This window comes from Hordeum vulgare, chromosome 6H (assembly GCF_904849725.1).
Source record: "Hordeum vulgare subsp. vulgare chromosome 6H, MorexV3_pseudomolecules_assembly, whole genome shotgun sequence".
Classification (NCBI taxonomy): domain Eukaryota; kingdom Viridiplantae; phylum Streptophyta; class Magnoliopsida; order Poales; family Poaceae; genus Hordeum; species Hordeum vulgare.
In genome coordinates, this window is record NC_058523.1 from 412,467,979 (window position 1) to 412,488,356 (window position 20,378).

General features: G+C 47.2%; 2 protein-coding genes across 2 annotated transcripts; both read right to left on the bottom strand.

The window, feature by feature from the left end:
- Positions 1–11,291: 11,291 nt before the first annotated feature.
- Positions 11,292–12,569, bottom strand: LOC123403552 (ethylene-responsive transcription factor ERF038-like). Its single transcript, XM_045097478.1, has one exon. The coding sequence runs from the start codon at positions 12,330–12,332 to the stop codon at positions 11,568–11,570; it is 765 nt and encodes a 254-aa protein (XP_044953413.1). The 5' UTR covers positions 12,333–12,569; the 3' UTR covers positions 11,292–11,567.
- Positions 12,570–13,294: 725 nt separating this feature from the next.
- LOC123406297 (chaperone protein dnaJ A6-like) lies at positions 13,295–17,672 on the bottom strand. The gene is made up of 8 exons (XM_045099786.1): positions 17,551–17,672; positions 16,765–16,935; positions 16,505–16,682; positions 16,228–16,366; positions 14,511–14,644; positions 14,296–14,438; positions 13,972–14,170; positions 13,295–13,853 (listed from the first exon to the last, which is right to left on the bottom strand). The coding sequence occupies exons 2-8, from the start codon at positions 16,915–16,917 to the stop codon at positions 13,522–13,524; spliced, it is 1,278 nt and encodes a 425-aa protein (XP_044955721.1). The 5' UTR covers positions 16,918–16,935; positions 17,551–17,672; the 3' UTR covers positions 13,295–13,521.
- Between the last annotated feature and the right edge of the window lie 2,706 nt (positions 17,673–20,378).

Consider the following 20,378-nt stretch of genomic DNA (forward strand, 5'->3'; position numbering starts at 1 on the left):
CCATCATCTTATTATGTGAGCATGTTAGTCTGCATATTTTGCTCATTCAAGGACATCCAATTGTTGTTATTTGACTTTTTGATTTATCTATTGCCAATTGGATGGACAAGAATGCCTAGGACCCTCCTCTAGCTATCTATGCTTTCTCGTCTCAAGTTCTATTCATGCTTCATCACAAAACTTGAACAAGTACTTCTCGATCCCTCTATGTGAAAGAGCACTCAGAGTTCTGTATCGACAAAGGCTGCATTCCAAAACCCCTTTGAGAATCTCGGTGAAACCAACCCCGGAAACTCGGTTCCACCGAATTCCCAAAGTTGATCATTGTTTTCCATCTCGGTACCACCAATATCATCATCTCGGTTACACCGTGTTTCCCTGTCAACTGACAGCACAAGAACTCGGTGACACCAAAATTGTAATATTGGTGACACCGACAGTGACGGGTATAAAGCCTGGCGGACCGAACATTTTGAAATCACCTCTTCAAACGTCTTGACCTCAAACCCTAATTTGCCGCACCTGGAGCCCTGGTCATCGCCTTTGCATTCCTAAGCACCTCCGCCGTTGGGATTCACCACCGTCGACGGATTCTTCGTCGACGTCGCCGCCGTAGTCGGGTCATCACCAAGCTAGGGTATGGCTCCGTACTTCTCATGCGCTCTTTTGTTCTGATTCATGTGCATTATAAGAATTTATATACAATCCACCATGTGCAATTCCTCCTCTCCACCAGAGAATCTCGTAGCATAGAAGAACGATGAAGTTTTGGATCTGATCCCCCGCAGCATGCATCTCGGTGATACCGAGTTGGTGAAATCGGTCCCACCGATTTCTGTTTTAGGGTTCCTGAGAAACATCTCGGTGAGACCGAGTAGTCCTTTTCGGTGACACCAAAAAGACTGCCAAGTCTCTGTTATGCGAGTGATTGATCTCAGTGACTCCGAAATGACCAACTCGGTGCTACCGATTATTCTGCAGAAGATCATATTCTAAGTTTTTGAATTCAAATTTTGAAAAACTCTTCTATGTTTTGTGATGCTCAACCCTTCTGCTCTTATGTATCTATTTCACGGGGTTGCTTGTCTGCTGGTTTGTTGGTTGCCTGTTTGCTTGACTTCCAGGATGTCTGATACTGAGGATGGCCAGAATAACTTCAAGGAAAATAGTGTTGAGATGGATTTAGGCACAAGTCTTGAGAGGACACCTTCTAACCCAGGTACCCCCAGCTCTGAGGGCTTGCCCAAGGCAGCTACCAGGTCAAGAAGGAAGCTTAATTCTGATGAAGAAGATTCATACTTTGTGCCAGACGAAACTTTTGTCCCTCGGAAAGAGAAGGAAAAGGCTCCTACCACGAAAACTGTGAGGAAAGAGTATGCAAAGCATGCTGATCTTAGAGACCGTGAGTCTGCAAGGCAAGGTATGACAATCACCACGGAAAACCCAGCTAAAAAGCCGGTTGTGAAGAGAGCCAGGAAGAGGGTGATTCATGTCGTTGGGAGACAAACCTCTATGTATGAGGACCCAGAAGCTGCTGAAGAAGAAGAGATCCCAGCTGAAGCCCCTTCTCCAAAGAAGAAGAAGCTCATGGCTGATGCCATGCCCAGGACATCTTCTCCTAAGCCTCCCACTAAGGCTAAGAAGGTTGTATCTCCCAAGAGGACTACAAAGGATATACCTGCAGCTAGCAAGGAGAAAGGCCCTGCTTCAAGTGCCTTTGCTGCAGAGGAAGAAGAGGATGCACCCATTCTCATGAAGCTCATACCTCATTTGCCACTGCATAATGCTACTCATCCAGTAGCTGAGGACATGAAGAAGAGGAGAGATGGAGGGCTGAGGAAGTGGAGAGCTATTTATCCATAAGCTATCAACAGAAGGACTGTTGTTGATCCTAGTTTCCACAAAAAGGAACAAGAAGACTTTTATGAGACTGTTTTGTATGGCAAGAGTCCAGCTGTTAGTGACATGAGATATGTTGACTGGGCTTATATCAAAGACAATGAAGATTTCTTTCCCCATGTGCAAGACAATTTCAATTCAGTGGATATTGAAGAATTTGTTGGGAGAGAGATTAGTCCATGGAATGATAAACTGATCATGTAATTCTATTCAACTGTTCATTTCTATGGTGATGGGACAATTGTGTGGATGACTGATGGTCACAAGTATGAAACCACAATTGATGAGTGGGCCACTATCATTGGTGTCCCGCAGCAGAAAGAAGATGGTCTCGATGTCTATTATGTGATGAAGATGAACCACAACTCCATGGCTAGTATGTACAAGCCAATTCATCACCGGTTTGTTGCAACACACAAGCTTGGCTCTGTCTATTTCTTGCAAGCAGGAATACCCACTATCAATACCATTATGAGACACACCTTGATGCCTAAGTCAGGCGATGACAAGATGATTACAGGCTATTCCATCAACATGCTGCACCATCTAGACACCCACACTCGCTTTAAAGTGATGGATTTGATAGTAGATACTATCAAAAGGACTGCTGCAGATCAAAAAAGATCTTGTGGATATGCCCCTTACATTCATATGGTTATCAATGCCAAGCTAGACAAGCATACATATCTACTTGATCGTCCCCATTTGCCCCTTGAGCCTGAATTCGAAGAAAATGTGGTTGTGATGGATGACAATGATCCCAGCTCAGCCGCAACTAGACACGCAGCAGAGGCAGCAACAACAAAGGCTACTAGGAATGTGCCACCACCAGTTCCACAGCTTAGAACTCAAGTTGAGCAAATGGCATTTCTAGTGAGCACTATCCAGGGTATGGTGAAGAACATCTCGAAGATTCTGGTAAACCACAAGAGCTTAGAGAGGGTCGTGGAAACCAAGATCCATGATTTGGACGTCAAAGTGAGAGAGATGTCTGCTAGTGTTGATCACCTCAAGCATGAAGTTGATGGTGTGAGGACACCCAGTTCAAGTAGTGATGTTGAAGAGTCACCTCCTCGCACTACTACTCAATTCGGCACCAGACCCAGGTCAGCAGTTGTGCCAGTGTCGGAAGCAAGACCAACTTCATTAGTTTGGGTATCTACACCCTCAACTTCAGCCCTAGCTCCAGCACCTCCAGTATCGACACCTCCAGCTCTAGGACATTCTACCGAAGCCTTCGCCGACGCTCTTCTGTCTACTCCATCATCAACTGTCAGAGGAGATAGAGCCCAGAGAAATGATTAGCTCTATGCTTTTGAACTTTTTGGTAACTTGTTGCCAAAGGGGGAGAAATGTATAGATCATAGGGCTTCGAGAGAGAGAGAGCTTTTGGTACTTTATTTGCTCTCGTTTTCTCTTTGGTCTTTACAAAACTTTTGTCTCGTTGGATGACTTTATCCAGTTACCTGTGTTTGATCATACTCTTTGCTTGGTTGATGCTACTACATTATTATATTTGAGCTATCTATATGATGATCATTCACTTATCTTCTTGGTGTCATGTGCATTACTATTCATTCATATCATGTATGCGCACCACCAAGATGTATGTGACATGGAAGAGTGACCCATGATCCTAATTGATTGTGCATTTGCACTCAAAGCAAATTATAAATAATGCACAAATTTAGGGGGGGCTCTTGCTTTTCACATACTTCTCAAAGCGTCGATGCTAATCATTGATTATATCTCTTGTCGAAGCTTTGATCTATATGTTGTCATCAATTACCAAGAAGGGGGAGATTGAAAGCACAATTTCTCCCTATGGTGGTTTTGATAATTGATCACAACATATGCATCATTGGACTAATGATTCTATCCAAGTATCTTTAAGAAAAGTTCAAAAGATGCATTGACTAAAAGCTTGTGTGGAGATGCCCCTTGATGCAATAAAGGAATAAGATTGGCTCAAGCTTCAAGCAAGAAGACTCTTAATTTTATATTTGTGAGAAATCACTTTTGAGTCCATAGGAAAGCCAATGCTATTAAAAGGGGGTGAGATATTAAAATGAACTGGTTGCTCAAGTGCTCAGAGATAACCACCAAAAATACTCAGTCATTTTTTCACATAACATTTATGTCCAACGCCAATTATCCAAAATCGGTGCCACCAAGTTTTCACATTTGGCCCTACCAATTTTCAACCCAGACAGAACCCTAGCCAAACCTACCATTTCAGTAAAACCGATTTTCCATCGGCGCTACTGAGTTTAGGTGACCAACTTTCTGTTGCCTCGGTACACAAAATCGGAATTTAGGAGTTTGAGTATGGGTGTCACCGAGTTGGCTCATCTGACCGTTAGCCACCTTTTCGGCTCCATCGAGTTGTGTATATCGGTCTCACCGAGATTCAAAAGTTGCCCCTTTTGTGCAAGTCGGTACCACCAAGTTTATGACTTCGGTGTCACCGAGTTTGTCACTTTAGGTGTAGCGGTTGGATTTTGGGTGCTGCCTATATATACCCCTCCACCTACCTCTCATTCGCAGAGGAAGCACTCAGAACACACACTTCATTGCCAGATTCATTTTTCTAAGAGAGAGCCACCTACTCGTGTGTTGAGATCAAGATATTCCAATCCGTTCATTTGAAACTTGATCTCTAGCCTCCCCAAGTTGCTTTCCACCAAATCAATCTCTCCTACCCATGTCTATTTTGTGAGAGAGTGGTTGAGTGTTGAGGAGACTATCTTTAGAAGCACAAGAGCAAGGAGTTCATCGTTCTACCACATCTATTACCTTTTGGAGGGTGGTGCCTCCTAGATTGGTTACGTGTCGCTTGGGATTCTCCTATTTCGTGTTGTGGAGTTGAACCAAGATGTTTGTAAGGGCAACGAGATTGCCCACTTCGTGAAGATCTACCGTGAGTGAGGCTAGTCCTGTGTGGACGGAAGCCGTGGTGGAATAGACAAGGCCGCTTCTAATTTGACCCCTTGTGTGTGGAGCCCTCCGTGGACTCTCGCAGCCGTTACCCTCCATGGGTTGAAGTCTCCACCAACATGGACGTACGATAGCGCCTCCTATCGGAACCATCACTACAGGAATCACCTGCTTTGCCGTCTGCCATCACAGACGGCAAAGACAAATACCCGGACGGCAAAGACAGTACCACAAACGGCAAAGATTGTCACGGCCGGCAAATTTTCTGCGTCAGCCTACGACGGCATAGGACATTCTTTGCCGTCTGCCCCCCCCCCCCAAAGCGGACGGCAAAGCTCTTTGCCGTCAGCTTTCCTGAGGAGCAGTCGGCAAAGAGCTTGAGACGGCAGCCGAGAGGCGTTGCCTCCGTTAGGGGTTAACGGAGGCTCTTTGTCGTCTGCCTGCTGGTCAATCTTTGCCGTCTGCCCTATTGAATATCTTTGTCGTCTGCCCTATTGAATATCTTTGCCGTCTGCCTGCTGGTCAATCTCTGTCGTCTGCCGTGTCCTCCCCTCCCCCTCTCTCCACTCCTGCCCCTCCTCTGTGCCCTCTTCCTTGCTGTCTGCCCCCCCAGCAGGCAGACGGCAAAGAGCCTATATGGCCAGCTGCTACTGCCCATGAAGCACAGCTGGGTGCCATGTGGCACCTTTGCCGTCTGCTGGCTGATGGCAAAGGCCTTTGCCATCAGCTGGCAGACGGCAAAGAGCCCATATTGTCACTGTTTTGTTTATTTTATGTTATTTCACAGCAATAATATATATAATTCATAGCAACATATACAAAGTTTGTTCATCAATGGACATCCATATATCGAAAGAACCAACATATACAAAGTTTCATCCATATATATATACATATAGTTCCACATATATTGTTCATCAACACATTGTTCATCAACACATACAAAGAACCAACACATTGTTCGTCAACTCAAATAAAAAAGGAAACTAAAGCACTCCAACGCCAGCTTCCATGCATGTAGTACATCCAATCTGCAAAATGGGAATAAGAAAGTAAGTAGAAGAAGAACAACAACATATATGACAAATAAGCTAAATTGAAGAAGAAAGAGAAGAAGCAATAAGAAAACAATGAGAAGAAAAACAAGAAGGAGGAGGAGGAGGAGGAGGGGAAGGGGAAGGAGAAGGAGGAGGAGGAGAAGAAGAAGAAAAAAGAAGAGAAGAAGAAGGAGAAGAAGGAGGAGAAGAAGGAGAGAAGAAGAAGGAGAAGAAGGAGGGCTCCTTCTCCTTCTCCTTCTTCTTCTCCTCCTTCCTTCTCCTTCTTCTCTTCTTCTCCTCCTCCTTCTTCTTCTTCTTCTCCTCCTCCTTCTTCTTCTCCTTCTCCTTCTATTCTTCTTCTCTTCTTCCTCTTCTTCTTCCTTCTCCTTCTTTTTGAGCTAAATATTCCAATTATGTCATTTTAGAGGAAAAGAAGCTAAGTATATAATATTCATGAGCTAACCAAGGTTCTTATGCCATTTTGAGCTTATTACGGTATTTTGGAGCTAAATGGGCTAACTATGTCATTGTTGGGTTAATTAAAGCAAGGATAATATGAAAGAGGAGAAGAAAGAGGAGGAGGAGGAGAAGAAGAAGAAATCAAGAAGAAGGTGGAGGAGGAGGAGAAGGAGGAGGAGGAGAAGGATAGAAGGTCCTTGGCCTTCTCCTCCTCCTCCTCCTCCTCCTCCTCCCTTCTCCTCCTCCTCCTCCTCCTCCTCCTCCTCCTCCTTCTCCTTCTTCTATTCTTCTTCATCTCTTCTTCTTCTTTCTTTTCATTTTGAGCTTATTATGGTAGAAGAAGAAGAAGAAGAAAGAGGAGGAGAAGAAGAAGAAAGAGGAGGAAGAGGAGAAGAAGAAGAAATCAAGAAGAAAGAGGAGGAGGAGGAGGAGGAGAAGGCCAGGGGCCTTCTCCTCCTCCTCCTCCTCCTCCTCCTCCTCCTCCTTCTTGTCTTCTTCTTCATCTCTTCTTCTTCTTTCTTTTCATTTTGCCTATTTCTTCTCCTCTTCTCCTCTTGTTGGAGCTAAATTACCTAATTATGTCTTTTGTGAGCTAAATATTCCAATTATGTCATTTTAGAGGAAAAGAAGCTAAGTATATAATATTCATGAGCTAACCAAGGTTCTTGTGCTATTTTGAGCTTATTACGGTATTTTGGAGCTAAATGGGCTAACTATGTCATTGTTGGGTTAATTAAAGCAAGGATAATATGAAAGAGGAGAAGAAAGAGGAGGAGGAGGAGGAGGAGAAGAAATCAAGAAGAAGGAGGAGGAGGAGGAGAAGGGAGGAGGAGGAGTCCTCCTCCTCCCTTCTCCTCCTCCTCCTCCTCCTCCTCCTCCTTCTCCTTCTTCTCTTCTTCTTCATCTCTTCTTCTTCTTTCTTTTCATTTTGAGCTTATTATGGTAGAAGAAGAAGAAGAAAGAGGAGGAGAAGAAGAAGAAAGAGGAGGAAGAGGAGAAGAAGAAGAAATCAAGAAGAAGGAGGAGGAGGAGGAGGAGGAGGAGAAGGCCCTGGCCTTCTCCTCCTCCTCCTCCTCCTCCTCCTCCTTCTTCTCTTCTTCTTCATCTCTTCTTCTTCTTTCTTTTCATTTTGCCTATTTCTTCTCCTCTTCTCCTCTTGTTGGAGCTAAATTACCTAATTATGTCTTTTTTGAGCTAAATATTCCAATTATGTCATTTTAGAGGAAAAGAAGCTAAGTATATAATATTCATGAGCTAACCAAGGTTCTTATGCCATTTTGAGCTTATTACGGTATTTTGGAGCTAAATGGGCTAACTATGTCATTGTTGGGTTAATTAAAGCAAGGATAATATGAAAGAGGAGAAGAAAGAGGAGGAGGAGGAGGAGAAGAAGAAGAAATCAAGAAGAAGGAGGAGGAGGAGGAGGAGGAGAAGGAGGAGGAGAAGGATAGAAGGTCCTTGGCCTTCTCCTCCTCCTCCTCCTCCTCCTCCTCCTCCCTTCTCCTCCTCCTCCTCCTCCTCCTCCTCCTCCTCCTCCTTCTCCTTCTTCTCTTCTTCTTCATCTATTCTTCTTCTTTCTTTTCATTTTGAGCTTATTATGGTAGAAGAAGAAGAAGAAAGAGGAGGAGAAGAAGAAGAAAGAGGAGGAAGAGGAGAAGAAGAAGAAATCAAGAAGAAGGAGGAGGAGGAGAAGGCCAGGGGCCTTCTCCTCCTCCTCCTCCTCCTCCTCCTTCTTCTCTTCTTCTTCATCTCTTCTTCTTCTTTCTAGGTTACCTATAAAACTTTCTAGGTTACCTATAAAACTTTCTAGGTTACCTATAAAACTTTCCAGGTTACCTATACTACTTTATAAAACTTTCCAGGTTCCATAAAAAAATATTTCATGCCGGGGTGTCGTCGAGATGTCGTGTCGGGGCGTCGTGTCGGGGTTTCGGGGCATCGTGTCGGGTGTCAGGGGTGTCGTCGAGATGTCGTGTCGGGGCGTCGTGTCGGGGTTTCGGGGCATCGTGACGGGTGTCAGGGGTGTCGTCGAGATGTCGTGCCGGTGCGACAACTACTATTGCGAGCTGTTGTAATATCCTCGGTGTTGAAGTGGAATATCACCGGTGCCTGAAGGGGGTGGTCCCAACAGTAATGTTTCTGCACCGACCTGCATGGGGGTGGTTGCAGCAGCATCGTTGTTGCAGCACGTGAGCTCGATGGCATCGTAGCCATGGCAGGTGCGTGACAAGCTCACCGACGTTCCCCAATGTTGTGGCTAGTGCAAGCATAGGCGGCGACCGGAGGGCTCTACACGGGCAACTACTAACCTAACAACTAACCTAACACACAGTAGGTAATTAACAACTAACCTAACAACTAACCTAGCTCGAGGGGTAATACCACTAACAACTAACCTAATTACCATTAACAACTAACAAGTAACCTAACTAACCTAATTACCAGTACGTAACCACTAACAACTAACCTAACTAACCTAACTAACAATAGGTAATTAACAACTAACCTAACTAACCTAATTAATGAATTAAACGAAAAAAGGAAAAAAAGACTCACCGAGCTCCGGCGGTGGAGGAGAGGGCGGTGGAGGAGAGGGCGGTGGTGGCGGAGGGGCGGTGGTGGAGAAGGGGCGAGCTCCGGCGGCGGTGGTGGAGGAGGAGGTCCCGGGGAGGAGGAGGGGGCGTGGTGGAGGAGGGGGCGCAGGGAGGAGGAGGGTGCGGTGGTGGCGCCGGGAGGAGGAGGGCGCGGCAGCGCAGGGAGGAGGAGGGCGTGGCGGCGGCGCAGGGTGGGGTGGTGGCGTGGCGGCGCGGCGGCGGTGCTGGTTTCGGGAGGGGGCGGGGGCAGGGAGGAGGAGGGTGCGGTGGTGGCGCCGGGAGGAGGAGGGCGCGGCAGCGCAGGGAGGAGGAGGGCGTGGCGGCGGCGCAGGGTGCGGTGGTGGCGTGGCGGCGCGGCGGCGGTGCTGGTTTCGGGAGGGGGCGGGGGCAGGGAGGAGGAGGGTGCGGTGGTGGCACCGGGAGGAGGAGGGCGCGGCAGCGCAGGGAGGAGGAGGGCGTGGCGGCGGCGCAGGGTGCGGTGGTGGCGTGGCGGCGCGGCGGCGGTGCTGGTTTCGGGAGGGGGCGGGGGTGAGAGAGAGAGGGGTGTGGGGCGCGACCGTTAGGGGAGATGAGAGGCACCCTCTTTGCCGTCTGCCGCCGACGGCACAGATGAGAAAAGCAGACGGCAAAGAGGGAGGCCGTTAGGGGGGGAGAGAGGGGGTGCAGGGTGGGCCACCCGAACTCTTTGCCGTCTGCCTGAATGAGATTTGCCGTCAGCCAGCTGACGGCAAAGAGCTGGCTGATGGCAAACAGTACCTTTGCCATCAGCCTTCTCTTTGCCGTCTGGTTTCTGATAGCTGATGGCAAAGAGTGTCTTTGCCATCAGCCAGCAGACGGCAAAATCTCTGATTCCAGTAGTGCATGCCAAAAAGTGTTGTGTCAACCTCTTGCGTTTGACCTCCCTACCTTTCTCATTTACTTTACTCTTGCATGTTTTACATTCCGATGATATACTCTTACATGTGCATATGTAGGGTGTACTTGACTTGCCATAATTGCTAAGACTTGCCCACAACTAAAATTGGGAACAGGCTAAATTTTAATTGGTCAAGTAGTCTATCATCCCCCCACCCCCCTCTAGACATACTTTCGATCCTACAGAGTCGGTTTACTTGCTTATGGGCGTGATGCCTATATATGTGATCATTGTCATGATTAAATATTGCATAATCATGTGTTTTTCTATCAATTGTCCAACTGTAATTTGTTTACCCATCGTATGCTTTCTATGAAAGAGAAGGCTCTAGCAAAAACTATGGCTCCCGGGTCTTTGCAAATATATTACTAAAATACAAAAATACAAAAATACGTCATTGCCTTTTATTATTTGCATTTATTTTTTTTATATTTAATATATTTATGTTATATATATCTATCTATCATTACTTATCGCTTGCAAGTAACGAGTTTAAGGGGATTGACAACCCTCTTCCCCGCGTTGGATGCAAGTGCTTGCTCTTTTGTGTGTATGCGCTGAAGATAGGCGTTTGTGTGGTCCTTCTATTGGTTCGATAACATTGGTTCTCACTGAGGAAAATACTTATCTCTACTGCGATGTATCTCCCCTCCTCTTCGGGAAAACTCCCAACGCAGTTTACAAGTAGGACAAGACTTACGCATGATGAATCGCATCCTGCACCATACCGCAGCATGACGATCTCAAGTCCGGCAAGCACATAAGCGCGAGACCTCAACACCCTCGTGTCATACCGCAGCCAGCATCCTCACCAAGTCCAAAAGGAGACCACCGCAGGGACAACCACTCACCTCGAGCACCAACGCCAACAGAAGGCTGGATCAGCCTTGGCCGCCGCACCGACACCTGCAGCAACCTCCATTGGCTTAGCCCCTACACAATGTACTTGCTGACACCAATGGGCACGGCCGATAGCAGCCTAGATTTGCGCATCACTCGGTAGTCGAACGAAAACAAGGAGCCCGAACCTCGCTGCCGACCACCTACTGCCACGGACCCATCTTCATCGCCTGCAGCAACTGTCACTGAACAACCACTAGCATTCCTCAACCAAGCAGCAATACGCCTCCTCCAAAGAATAGTTCCACATCATCGGGCGGTCATCATGCCTGCGCAACGACACCACATCGAGGACATAACGCCCCGCCACCACCATCCTTGGGCGCACATGGACTTCGCCAGCCCTTCGACATGGCGACATGAGCGGGAGGGGGTGTAGAGGTTATTGGAGGCATGATTAGGGTTCCCCGTGTCGCTTGGGAGGGCGGGCGTGGGGTTGGGCTACTCGATCCGGCCATCGTGTACATTCGAAACGTTGACTTGCTCTCCATTGTATACCTTTGTTAAACAAAAGGTCAATATCATCCATGATTAATCAAATGTTTGAGATTTTGAGGCTGAAGAGGTAAATTGTATTTCATCTTTTTTTCTTTTTCTTTTGTGAGGGTATTGTATTTCACATTCCGGATACAACACACACCGTGGGGAAAACGGTGAAACGTCTAGCTAGAACGACTTGCCACCCCAGGATGGCAACCGAGGCATGGCGCGAAGCAAAGCTTAACCTAATTGGAAAAATGAAATACTGCTAGTACATGGCTACATGCCAGTGTCCACCGGTGTTCTCTTCTGGCCAGTCATGGTCCGCGCGTTCGAACGGAGCGGCTAGGTCCAGCACTGCTCCACCCACAGGAGCGGCTCGTGCATGGCGGCTTCGCCGCCGTCGTAGTCGTCGGCGGCCGACGCCCAGGTCGGCGAGCACCAGAGGCCGTCCCTCAGGTCCAGCAGAAGGTCGGGCAGGTCGAACAGAGCGTTCTCCTCGCCGCTGCCGGCCTCACCGGAGCTCGCGGCCGATGTCGAGTTCTCCTTCTCCGTCGATGTCGTCGACGTCTCCGTGGTCTCGGCGACGGAGGAGGAAGACTCGCATTGGGCGGCGGCCAAGGCGGCCGCGGCCTGGATGTCGGCGGGCGAGGTGGAAGCCGGACGGGGGAGCGCGTGGGCGAGGTGCGGGAAGTTGAGGTGCGCGCGGCGGCCCTTGATGGCGACCGCGGCCACGTCGTGCGCGCGCGCGGCCATCTCGGCGGTCGGGAACGTGCCGAGCCAGATGCGCGACTTCTTGCGCGGCTCTCGGATCTCCGACACCCACTTGCCCCAGCTCCGGCGCCGCACGCCGCGGTACGACGGGTGCCTACCGGCCGTGCGCTCGTCCGCCGCGGCGGCGCAGCTGCTGCTCTCCTCCCCCCGGGCGCCGTCGGCGGCCTCCGACGTCCCTTGGCTTCCGGTGCCGGGAGCAGGAGAGGTGGCGGTCTGTCTCTTGCGCTTCAGATGCTTGGCGGACACATCCTGTACGCCATTGATGACAGTCGAGCCGGAAGAGTGGGAGGAGGAGGAAGAGGAGGTGGCGGGTGCATGGATCGTGTCAGACTCCATGGCTCGAGTCCTTCCTTTCTACAACTACAAGCACCAGACAAGGCTCAAGGCTGGGGAGGGAAGGTGGTGCGCGCGGCTATAAATAGTGGATTGATTAGTGGAGGCCTACGTTTATTTTCCTTCTCTGCATAAACAAAAGATATCGCCACCATGCGGAGCTAGAAAAGAAATAAAGCTGATGTTGTTGTTAGGATCTCCGGAATTAACAAATACGTGGGGAATTCTGCGGCTAGTTAGATATTTGCAAGCTGGTGTGGCCTCCAACACATGGATGGCCTGCATTGGCAACGATATATAGTTGGGTAGTAGACATAACCAAACAGCGACCGTCCAAATACTGGCCAGTTCACAACTCCAGTTGTATGAGCAGCATATATGCAGCCCGGCCAAATGATAATTGTCTTCTTTTACATGGACGACCGGCCCGGTCACGCGAGCTTGGAGGAGAGGCTGATGTCCTCAGAGACGAAGACTACACCTCAACAACTAGCCGTTAAGTAGATGTCACTGAGAACAAGACCCCTTCAATCAATCAGGCCGCTTGGTTTAACCAGCCAGCACCTTCCTTCCTGCAGGAAGGTGGTTACTATTTCGTGCGCCAACTTGTGCTGGACCGGACTGCTTGCTGGTACAACTCAAGGACTTCGTTAACAACGATGTGCGAACGGCAATGCGGTGCCACACCGGCCGTGGTTCAAGCAAGAGCCTGGAAGGAACGGTGGCGCGTCGCCTGGCGATTGCATCTGCTTCAACCGGCAAAGTCTTCGCTTCACTATTGGTGCCGAGATGCCATCGAGGATGGCATTGGTAAGAGTAAATTCCATCAACACGTTCCACTCATACTAATGACCCTCACTGACAGATCTGATACAAATAGTAGCAAGGCCTCAAGTTGCTGAGCAGCACGAAGATTACAAATATAATAATAATAATAATGCAGCACCAGCACACACAAAGACGAATTCACCCAACCAAGTCTGAAATATCAAAGTATGGGCTCCAAAATAATACCGGTACACGACACAGCAGGCAATAGGCCCAACAAAAGGATGAATGATACTTATGGCTAACAACCTCATAATCTTAGGACGCCAACAATAATAATACCGCGCATCAGATCAGCTAGGAGTACTTTAATTAAACGGGAAAGGAGCAATAGTAGAATGTAGTTGATCGACATCCTTGTTTCCTACTGCTGGGCGCACTGCACCCCCCTTGGGGCACCGCCTTCATCCTCATCTTCTTCATCGTATGCTTCTTGCCGCCTTTGATGCTGCCTGCGTCTCATCTCCTCTTCTATGTTCACGTCGTGCATGGTCGTTTCCTCGCACTGATCCACGTCCATGTCCGACGACTGGCTCCCTGGTCTTGGCGGCAGGATCTTCTCAAGTGACTTGCATTGGCTAGGGGTCAGTACTCCAGGCTCAGGGAACTCCACGCTGAACTCGACGAACAGGCGACCCTTCATGAAAGGCCGGCCATGCTGAGGCATGCCCTCGTCATTTATGGCCTTGTGCTGACCTGTTTTTTCAGAACAAAAGATTATATCAGTATGTTCCAAATAGGGGGAAACTCTATCGGCAGGATAGAGGAACTCAGGAATAAGGAAAAACAGAAATACAGGAGGAAATTCATGTACCAGGCTTTATGATCTCCCCAGGATTGGATTTGATCAGAAGCTGTCGGCCATCAAGATGGGTCAGAACAAACTGGAAGCCACAGAGCGCCTCAGTCAGAGAGATCGTATGCTCAACGAACAGGTCATCCGACTTCCTCTTGAATTTTGGGTGCTCTTTAAGTTGCAAGACAAAAACTATGTCTCCTGTCACTGTATCAGGCTGCAAAAGCACAAATTGGCGTCATTAGAAGGATACTCCTAGATACTATGTGCATGAAGTGTTGAGTGCTTTAACCAAATGTAAAATGTATGCATTTGACACTTGTGTGGGTAAAAGAGACTCACAGCTTCATCAGCTTCACCCTGGAATACAATCTTTTGGCCATGTTGCATTCCCTTCTCCACATGAACCTCCAAGACCTTCTTCTCCTGGGTTACTTTGTTGCCTCTGCAGCTTGGGCATCTATCCTTGTCACTTATCATCTCGCCTGGACACATGCACAATTACAAAAATACTCAAGAAACAAATACAATTAAATAAAGATAGAACAGAATCATACCTGATCCTCTGCATTCAGGGCAAACAGTATTCATCTGTTGGATCATGCCAGGTCCTATCTGTCTTGTTATCATCCTCATTCCTGCACCACGGCAACCACTGCAAGTAGCCGATGCCCCACTCTTGGATCCTTTACTGAATGTACAACAGGATACAGTGAGATCCCTACGACTAGTACAGGGATGGAAAAATAATCTTGTACAGAACAACAGCTGGCAGTACACCAAGTACATTTTGTGAGTTACATTGACAAGAGTCAAAAAACCACATCAGAACCAAACAAATATGCATCGATCCCAAGGGGCTAAATCAAAATTTGTACCCTCATGCAAAGATGAGGTGGAGCAGTAGTCATTACATGTAATGACGGCCAGTATTCACCAAGACACTAGATGCTAATGCCTAGTTGGGTGGTAGAGCAGTGCCGGATAACCACTTAAGGAGGAAAAGGCGGGATAAATCAGCAAGCAGGAAGGTGCCGCCTAGAAGGTACTATTAGACTGATATGGTCATAAGTACTGTGGACAATTTATTATTTCACATCGGCAAACACGAAGATTGTTCTACGAGCAAGTACAATAAGGCACGGTCAGCAGGCTGTAAGGATTAAAATACTATATTTTTGCTGAGTTGGATGAGAGGGAAGAGGAGAGAGAAGGGAAGCGGGCTCTTCGTGAAGAGTCAGCTCTAGCACGTGCTCCTAGGTGCTTTGTGAGAATGAAAGGTGGGCCATATATGATAAAAGTAATACTCTTTTATATCTAACTATTGTACATGCTAGCTATAAGATGGGCTATAAGACTGCTTATAGCCAGCAGTTGGCTATACTATTAACCATGCTCTACATAGTCAGCTTCCATTCCATCAATTCCCTAGTATATTTTTTAGGTAATGGTCAAATCCAAAATTATATACAGTATAGACATGAATAACATCAAGTCACGTCATTACATATTTTTATCCACCGCTACAAGCCTACAACTACTGTTAATGCAAACGGAAACTCAGAAGCAAGTGCATATCAAACGATAGGCGATTAGCAACCCCTTATGAGCAAAAGAAGACATCTTAGCACACAGGAACCAATTAACAGCCACTGAGAACAATAAGGCCCCGCTTGGTATCGGTGTATATTTTTACACCCGTATTTATTCTACAGGTGTATTTCACCGGCAGTATGTGATTTCCAACTGAGAAAGAAAGCGACGATGGAGGTGTGTATCTTTTACAGGTGTATAAAGCGCTGGAAAACAACAATCCAATAAGGGCCTAAGAGGATTTGAGTGGAAGACAAAAAACAACAAGTCCCCATAATCCAACAACATCTTTCAGCTATCAGACCTGGTTAAAAGCATGTTTGACGTACATACCACGAAAAAGTGTGAAGATAAACGGAACAAGGTTCAACTTGGCTGATGCAACAAAAAACAATACTACTAGCCAATACATAAACTACATTACTTCTGTTACATAACAAACGTTGATAACTTGTGTATTAATATCATGATGATTTGGCTCTAGAAATATTTAATGAGGAAAGAAAAGGAGGAACAAGTTTTGGCTGTTCTACAGAAGCACCCAGCACATTACAGAGCAAAACCATGTACACAGAGTCATTAAGTTCTTTCTTAAGAAAGTACTAGTACCACATATGCTCCAAATTGAGCACAATAACTGCAGAAAGAAAGTTTACCAACTAGGAACATGCAGAAATTTACCCCTTGCATTTTCCACAAAGAACATTCCGTGATAAAGATAGTTTTTTGGTAGCACCATTGTACAGGTCTTCCAACGAAACCTTCATGGTATGCACCACATCTTCACCACGCTTTTGTCTGCGTCCTCTCGAGCTGCCCCCTTATAACCATAAATCACATGTAACTATGTAAGCACATATGTATTTAGTTCTCAAAAAGGGAGTGCAGATCTATTTAACTTCCACAAGGCAGGTTAATGGAACAGAGCAAAAAGAATTTCGTATCATAAAACTATTACCGCCAAAGCCGCCGCCCCCACCCCCAAATAGTTGTTCAAATATGTCAAAGGGGCTATGCATATCACTGCTGCCGCCGCCTCCCATCCCTTCTTTCAGTGCATCTTCTCCATATTGGTCATAAATTTCCCTCTTTTCAGGGTCATTAAGAACATCGTAAGCTTGTGCCAATTCTTTAAACTGCACAGATAAAAAAAGTGTCAACAAAAACCAATCTAACAACAGCAAAAGTAGGCAGATACAGAAGTGCCTGCCACCACACCTTCTCAGGGTCTCCACCCTTGTCAGGATGGTTTTTTATAGCAGCTTTCCGGTAGGCTTTCTTCAATTCATCCGGGGTTGCTGTCTTGGATACACCAAGCACCTCGTAATACTTGGTGTTGTTGCTAGTCTTCCTTGGCATGCGTCCAAACATGGCTGGTAAATGGGCTTCCTGGGAGAAGCTAACTTAAATGAGATCGCCAAGAGAGAAAAGCGCCAAATTCCAATATTTTTGCCAAAAAAGAAATCTATAGACAAGATTTGCAACTCTAAACATCGGCTGGCACATGTACAGCAGTAAAAGGCAGCACATTTAAGAAGTTTAATGGCAACAGGAATAGGTTACATTCCACAAACTACTAAGCGCTCAATCCTCTTTCTACGAAATCGGGACATGCATACGGATGGACTCTCTTGCCTAAACTAGTTCTCATAAAGGAAAGTGGCGTGCTGGCAAGTCCCAAGGCATCCTGTTAAATTAAAGAGTGGTACATAATAAGACGGTACTCGCAGGCATCTGGATACTAAGTCATGGCAAATCAAGTGAAACCACTACTACACCTATCTTATCCGCTCAGCCACGAATCTACTACATCTACAATCCCAGCACACAAATCGTTCGCCGCTCCTTGGATCCACCGGACAAAGCAAGATCGGAAAGCCAAACAACGCACAGATCGAGCAAGAATCGGTTTCTTTTCTCTAGAAGATAACACGTCCGCGATCTGCCCGGGCACTGAGACGGAGGAAACCACGAGAGATTTGTGGTTTCATGGCGGATCCTTACCTGGCCGGCGGCGCCTAGGGTTTGGACGACTCGGCGACGGGAGAAGCCGAGGAGAGGAAATCGTAGACGGCTCGAGCCAGAGGCGCAGGGAGAAAGAGGGCAGTCGCGACTGCGGTTGTTTGGCTTTAATACGGTCCGCCTATGCTTCCTGCACAATTCTTGGTGGTGTGAATAGACCGACCGTGTGGAACGGAGACCACCGGAATCGGGTGTGGTATGGGCTCTACTATTAAACGGGATGTGCCGTCGCGATGGTTCGACCAGAGCGATGGTTCGACCTCTTGATCTCACCTCCCCACTTCCTCCTGCTACCACTTCCATCGATTTTTATCATCCCTTCGTAAACCAGGCGATTAAATAAAAAAATCTCTACTATTAAAGGAGATGTGCCGTCGTGATGGTTCGACCAGAGCGATGGTTCGACCTCTTGATCCCACCTCCCCACTTCCTCCTGCTACCACTTTCATCGATTTTTATCATCCCTTCGTAAACCAGGCGATTAAATAAAAAAACCTTTGTCCGATCCTTCTATCCACGCCCATAAAAAACCAATAGAAATGGGGGAAATCCCACCACCCATGAACGCACGTTGCGCACCCATCTCCCCGACCCGGTCGCTCCAGCCTCCAGATCACGTCTCTCTCCCCGTGGTTACATAGTGAAGCCGAATTAGACTGGATCGATGGATCCAAGCCCTTCCATCTCATCGTTCTTCACCGAGTCCAGGAGGATCTCGACGCGCGAAGGGAGACGAGTAGGAGCGCCGTGTCCTCCGGCAGCGATGAAGGAGGCCCAGGTAACCCTATCTCCCTACCCTCTCTCCAACCCATCTTCTCCCTGTAGCCTGTACTGGCGCATCCACGCGTTCTCCTCTCCCATATGGCATGGACCAGCGAGTGGCAACGGGTGGCGGTAGACCGGCTGGTGGCGCAACGGACGGCGGGACACCGACTGGTGGGTGGCGGCGCAACGGACAGCGGGAGATTGGTTGCTGGCATCGGACGGCGGGAGGCGCTGGGGATCGTGGGAGGAGCAGGTAGCTGTAGCCTGTCGTCGGTGGAAGCTCGACCGCTAGGATGCAGGAAGAGGGTGGGAGCGTGGTGCGCGATTGGAGGCGGAGCAGGCTGTCTTGCGGTTTAGCATCCACGAAGTGTCCGAGGCTGCAACATGCCAACACCCTTTGGTGTATAGGCAACCGCAGGAATGGAGAGAGACCTGAGCGGAAGGGGTATGGGATCGACTCTGCCATGGGCATGTTGTCTGCCGCTGCAGGCGGGGACTACGGTGGGGCCGTGGGGGTCGATTTGACGTGGATTGGATCGTTAACCATGGGATGGGGACCAGAGAATTTAGGAACTACGTTTGGATAATTGATCCTCAATTTAGCTTCTTTGTTTGCACAGTCGAATTAAGCTTACAGCATCTCTCATATTGACTGTTGGTTCTCCAGCTATTGGACTTATGGGGCTTTCTGGAAGGTGCCTTGTTTTGACTGTTGGTTTACAGGGGGTTTCTTCTGTTGACTTCATGTTTCCTGATTTGCTTTGAACATTGTACTTCCAGGACATGGTTTTCTGTGCCCTTGGTAACCATGTGCCCTTGCAGACATTGACATGGATGAGAGATAATATAGTTCGCTATCTGGAAGACTGGGACTGGCGTTGTTGCCTAACTAGCCAAGCAGGCTTATCCTATCCCCTGACCGTTTGATGCATCATTTAGCTTTTTATAGGCAGCTTCATTTCCCCAAAGAAAAAGTTGAAACAAAGGTTTCTTGGTCCACTGCAGGTCCTAGCTGACGATTTAGGTCCAACATGATGCTGAATATGTTTGAAGATCTTCTAAACCCTGCACCTTTCCAATTCATCATAATTTTTTCAACATATAATTTATCTTACAGAGACAAAATTTAAACATTCAGATTGATTTGGTGGATGTACAAGGTTCGAAGGTTGCTCTCGAGCATCAATCTAGACGGGGCATCCTACAACTGAAAAAACCCAGTGCTCTCTATTTTGATCTATTGAAGAAGCTTCTGTTGTCTTAGCTCCTAGCATTGATTGTGGTTTCTTGCTTCTGCCTTCTTGTGGTTGCAGATTGTTTAGCCCAAGCCATGCTGGTAGCCATCAAAATCTGTCGTATTTTTGGCTTGTGATCCTCTCCTGACTTATATTTGGGTAATGTGGATGGCTTGATATGCAAAAAGAGGTTAGGGATTAATGTTTTATACCAAAACAATGGAGAGTTGAAGCTTCTGAACTGGAAGCTTGAACAAACAAATTGCCATGGACACTCTACTCCTCATCATGTCTTTGATTAGTGTCATTTCAACTGAATATGATTCCGATTTGTTGGTATAGAATTGATTTTCAGAATGGATGGAATTTGTCACAACCTGTTATATCTAATATGTGATGACTCCCAAATAATTTTTGTACAGAAGTTCATGACCCTCCCAACTGACGTTGCCTCATGAAGATAGAGTTGAGGTGTACCATCACCTCAAGGTGAACAGCTGACGCGGTCTTTTGATAATGCATTTATACTTTAGAAAATAGTAGCCGGGACAATGATCTATTTATATGCAGAGCATAATCAAGAGAGTATGGTCAAGAAGCCACAAATGTGGGCATGAAGGTCTGCTTTCAAGAATTTCCACCTAACATTCAGATTCAAGTAAGACCCACATGTTTCTTTGGTACTATGTATTATATGTCACCACAAGTCTCCATATGTATCAATAAGTTGTACTGAACCTTGGTAGTAGGATGGGTGTTAGGTGGAAAGCAGAATATGTTTTTTTTCTTAGTACAATACAGTTTTCAGTT